Genomic DNA, 4,867 nt, shown 5'->3' with positions numbered 1-4,867 from the left:
TTGGCTCCTCATTGTGACCAGGTACCTAGACTTCACTGTTTCCACCCTGCCATGGGCACAGAGGCTGCTAGAAGGTCCCTGGGATATTGGAGAGCCCAAATATTCCTCCGTTTCCTGTAGCGTAGCAATGGGTAGAAAATTTGAGCCCGAAACAAGAAGTTTACTTGTAGAGCCTGGCAGGTGAAATATTTGTTTGCCCTTGCAGGAGTCTTTATTAGCTGACAGCTATTAAGTGCTTGGAGATAGGGGATCCACGTGAGGCAAGACAGCTCAAGCAGGTCTTCCAGGCAGAAAAGTTAACATTGAACCTTGAACTATTCCCTCTCCTAGAACTAGGCCCTAGGCTTTCCCTTCTTAATTCAGCATCTCCCGAGAGCTCCTGAACAACAGAACAAGCAGGCACACAGTTCTATGGCTTTCCATCCTAGAGTTACTGTTTAGCAGCCTGTCTAGCAAGCCCACAAGGCAAGACTCTTATTCAGACAGGCAGGATTTGATGTGTGAGAAGCGCTACACCCTGGACAGCCCAGGCTCGCTTTGCAGTGCTGATTGACTGGTCAATGAAAGCTGCTTGGCTTTTGCTACCCCACTGGGTAATGGAGACGTATGTGCCTCACAGAAGACGCGCATTTGAAGCCATCCTAGATTTGGCACATCTGAAGGCTGCTGTCTAGCCAAGAAGCTAGAACAATGCTAAAGACTCCCCACCATCCAAAGGCAATGTCTTTAGAGACCTTTAATTTTCAGATGCTGCTCTTAAGCACTGTTGCTTTTGGGCAGGTTGGCTTGATATAAGCACTTGGCAGAAAACACCAAAAGAATAGAAGGCTGATGGGTGCTTTAGCTTCTCTTTATTGATGTACATAGTTGTGCTCTACAACCCAATACACCTGTTACAGTAATTTGTCCAGACTTACAACACAGGAGAATGCTCTCAGGAAACATGACTACTCGACTCAGACAGATATGCGACACCACAGCAGGAGCACAAGTTCTTAGCAGCACAGAAGTGGGAGTGCAGCTTGTAAAACAGCTGGGACTGCAACACTCAGCCCTTTAAGACCCAAAGACCCTGCTTTGTCCTTTTTCTAACCCCCAATGTGCACAACTAGCCTAGAAGAAACCCAGGCCGGCACCATGCCATAGATTTTGGTCTCGTGTGGAGGCTTTTAAAGTCACAGCTTCCCATAGATTGGAAGCTTCCATTCTTTAGGCTCCCTATATATGCTAGCAGGGGGATGTACAGTAGCTTGTCTCAAGCAAGTTACTATTCTATCTAGGACTTAAGAGCTAAGTCCACCTTGTCTTCCATCAACATGCTTTAGAGTTTCAGATCCTTGACGACTAGCAGAGTATAAGTTATGGAGGAGTCCAGAGAGCCACTGTAAATCCAAGTGGAAAATTAGTCTTGTTGGACTTTGTTTTACACACTTCACATGTGGCTATACAGGTCCATGACTTAATCTACTGTTGCTTCTGGATTGGAGTGCAGTGGTGACATTGGTGACAGTACACGTCTGTAGGTGCATTCAGGACATGGTAGAGAAGGGTGGGCATTACATTAAGCTGTTGTGTATCTGAACCTACAGGGTTTTGGGCTGTACTCTGCCTATTGCAGAGAGCATTATATTGGAACTGTCAACCACAGTCATCTTATTCCCTTCCCTTACGCTCCCAAGACCGGAGCAAAGAAACACACAGTATTCATGCCCTTGGACAGTAACCAGGCTACTAGGAGGAGCAGCAGCACACATTCAGAGACCATGCAGGAAGTTCCTACACCGACTCCCAACATACATCGGGGCAGTATCACTTTGGGGTGTGGGGGGGAGGGGGCAGGGAGTGTACTTTGAAAAAAAAATAAAAACAACAAAAAGAAAAAACCTAAACACTTCAAGTATTTCTTCTCTTTTAGTAATGTAAATGTAAAGGTCTCCTCCCTCTGCTGCTGTACTTGGTGGCATTTAGCAACCTATATCCACTCTACAGACAAGGAGAACAATTGCAAGCAATTGCTGGTCTAATGCAAAGGGCGGGGGGGGGCAGGGGGGTAGGGGCGAGGGAAGATGTTGCTGGGTTGGATCCAAGAGTCGATGTTCATGGAACTGGCACCACGCGCATGGTGTTGGTATAGCCAGACCCAGGACGCCACCCTGTTAGCACAATAACCAGATCACCAGTCTTGAAGAATCCACGTGCTTTGCCTGGAAGAGAGAAATTCAGGAGCAGCTGTAAGCCAAGTCTGTGCAACTGTTTGATTAGGCACCACCTGCAGTGGGCCTGGTATTGCTGGTAGTTAGGAAGCCTATCAAAAACAGGCGGGCACCCAGCTGTAGGAAGATGCCACTTGTTTCTGGCAAGTCCAGCAGGGAAATTGATACCTTGACAAGATTTAATGCTTGTGCTGCAAGTTACTTGGCTCAAGCAGCTGCCATTCCCATCAGTTGTCTGTGTGCCCTCTTGCCACAAGGTGGCAGCCTTACATCAGGGTGGGGGGGGTTCCTCAGCTATACCAGTATTATCACTCTAGCAACCAATGCTCTGGTCCATCACAAGGGCTTGCATGTCATGTCTATGGCACTGCATTAGCTCTGTATTCTTCAGCAATCTTGGATTCAGCTATGGCTGCTTCCTCCAAGCAAAGTACCAGACTACACAGCCACCCCAACCCCAAATGCCAAGGCTCTGTTAGTGCCATGTGACCCTAAAGTGAGGAAAAAAAAAGTTGCCACCTACATCACATACACAAAAACTACACAGACATTCTTGCCATACAGCTCTCCTGGAAGTAGCACCACAGCCTTAGAGAGCAATTTTTAAAACAGAAAATTTTGGAAGTTCAGACCTGCTGTACCTGGCTAGTAAGGAATGGAGCTGGCCTTTCTGGAGGAAGCACCGTTTCCTCCATACAGGTAGTATGACCAGCCTCAAATAGCAAAATATTTAAAAGAATTTCTCCCTCAAGCCTTGGTAACCCCAAAACAGTAAAAGGTGAAGCCACATGACTCACCAACATTCATGCCCAAGTTTACTCGGAGATCAACATCCTCAGCCCATGCATCATGGGTTGGTTCTTTGCACAGAACAGGGAAGATGCCACGGTACAGATGGGCCTGGCGTGCCGTCTGCCCATTACGGGTCACAGCAATGATTGGCGCACGTGGGCGGAACCTGGACACCAGGTGAGCTGACCTAGTAGGGAGGGAAGACAAAAGTTAGGTTTCTTGAGCTCTTATCAGGTTGCTCTGGGTGGCTGATCCTCGTGTGCCCCTGAAGAATCTGGAAGAACAAAGGCAAGATGTGCTCAGCATTTAGGTTGGTGCCATCTTCAAGTAAGAAGAGGAACAACCAGCATTCAATCAATCAACTGCTGGTTAAGTTCATCCAACATGCTTCGAGTAGGCTTCCTGGGAATCTAAGGTAAGTCTGGCAAGAACCACCAAGTTCTGTTGTCATGTAATGTCCTAATACAGACTGGGCCTCCTAACCCTAGGTATTCATGAGCAGCTTGTAAGTGGAAAGGCCATTTCCCATCCACACTAGATGAGGGTTGTAGGTCTTTTAGGATTGGGGGCAGGGGGCATGTGCGCAACTATCAATCCCCCTCAGACTTGGGACAGTGTTCTCACCTTGATTTTCTGGATTTCTTGTAATATCATATTTTACCCAACCCTACACCCCCCCCCCCAAAGTATGCTGGTTTCCAGCACCAATTGCCAGTACCAACTTTGTTTTGCTCTATGGAAGCAGTTCTTGGTACTCCAGAGACCACAGTCCCTGTGTGTTGCCTGCTGTCATGGACACCTCTCCCACTTTTGTCATAAGGCTGAGAGTCAGGACATAACCCCCCCGCAAAAACAGTGGAAGTTAGGATTGACTACTCTTCTCACAGGCATGGAGAAGAGCAGGATTCTGCATTAGCAGCAATATTTAGAAGTCAACCATCAGCCACGACAGAAGAGATGTCTCTATGAATCAGCGCAGGAGGAAATAAGGGGATTCCATATTGCTACAGGCCAAGTGCTGGGTTTCATCACTAGCCCAGTTCTCATTTGTTTTAATTATCTGTGATGGTTGGGTTGGCAGAGCTCTGTGCCTTTTGCTTCCTTAGATGGCACAATCAATATGCATTTGGTTCTTGATTTGGGAGAATGTGGTGATAGCAAACAGCCACTTTGGATGTGCAAGAAGTACCACCAAGGTGTCCCATATGAATCAGGATTGCTTCTTCTGAAAAAAAACTGTGGTGGGATCAGATCATCAGAGAAGGCTAGACTCAAGGTAAATCACTAGAAGCCATCAGAGGAAAAGCACAAGTCAAACATGCAGGAAGAAAGCATACATGGCCCCAAGTTATATTATTTTTAATTGTTTTCTATATCCAACTGTCCCACATCCACCTGTTTAGAATGAATGAAGAAGTTAGCATGAGAGCTGCACTGAATTACACGAGCTTTGCCCATGCTCAAAACAAGAAACAAATATGGTAAAGGTCTTCTCAACCTGTCCCAGAAAAATGTTAGGAAGCAGGGCACCAGTGGTGCTGAAAGGTGTCTTATCACCAGCAGCAGCAGCTGGAATGATCTACAATTGCCCCCTTTACTAGGGTGCAAGTGTGGCAGCTTGGGGGAAGGGGCAGGGAAGCAAGCAGATTTGGATTCAGCAATTATAGGTGTCAGAGTCAGAAACTAAGAGATCATGACATCCCTGGGCAAAAACTAATCTTCCCAAAGTCCATGGAACAGAATAAGACTGCATGACTTATAGTGCCATTAATAATAACTGGACCCTACAAATCTAGTTAAATTTAGCTCAGGTAAAAAACAAACACCTGCTTAAGTACTGAAGCGGTTTGTGTTTGGTTGTT

At 46.5% G+C, this 4,867-nt stretch overlaps 1 protein-coding gene across 2 annotated transcripts in view; it reads right to left on the bottom strand.

Annotated features, from left to right (window-relative positions):
* Positions 1-829: 829 nt before the first annotated feature.
* Positions 830-4,867, bottom strand: part of PKM (pyruvate kinase, muscle) — a 21,582-nt gene continuing 17,544 nt past the window's right edge. For both annotated transcript variants that reach the window (XM_019504506.1, XM_019504505.1), the window contains exons 9-10: positions 3,011-3,192; positions 830-2,204 (exon numbers count right to left, since the gene is read on the bottom strand). In XM_019504506.1, coding sequence (XP_019360051.1) covers positions 2,098-2,204; positions 3,011-3,192 — 289 coding nt within the window. In that variant the 3' untranslated portion in view covers positions 830-2,097. The remainder of the gene's footprint in view (positions 2,205-3,010; positions 3,193-4,867) is intronic.

Source organism: Gavialis gangeticus, unplaced genomic scaffold (assembly GCF_001723915.1).
Source record: "Gavialis gangeticus isolate Ggan-Ray unplaced genomic scaffold, GavGan_comp1, whole genome shotgun sequence".
NCBI classification, from domain to species: Eukaryota; Metazoa; Chordata; order Crocodylia; family Gavialidae; genus Gavialis; species Gavialis gangeticus.
This window is presented reverse-complemented; position numbering and strand designations above follow the sequence as displayed.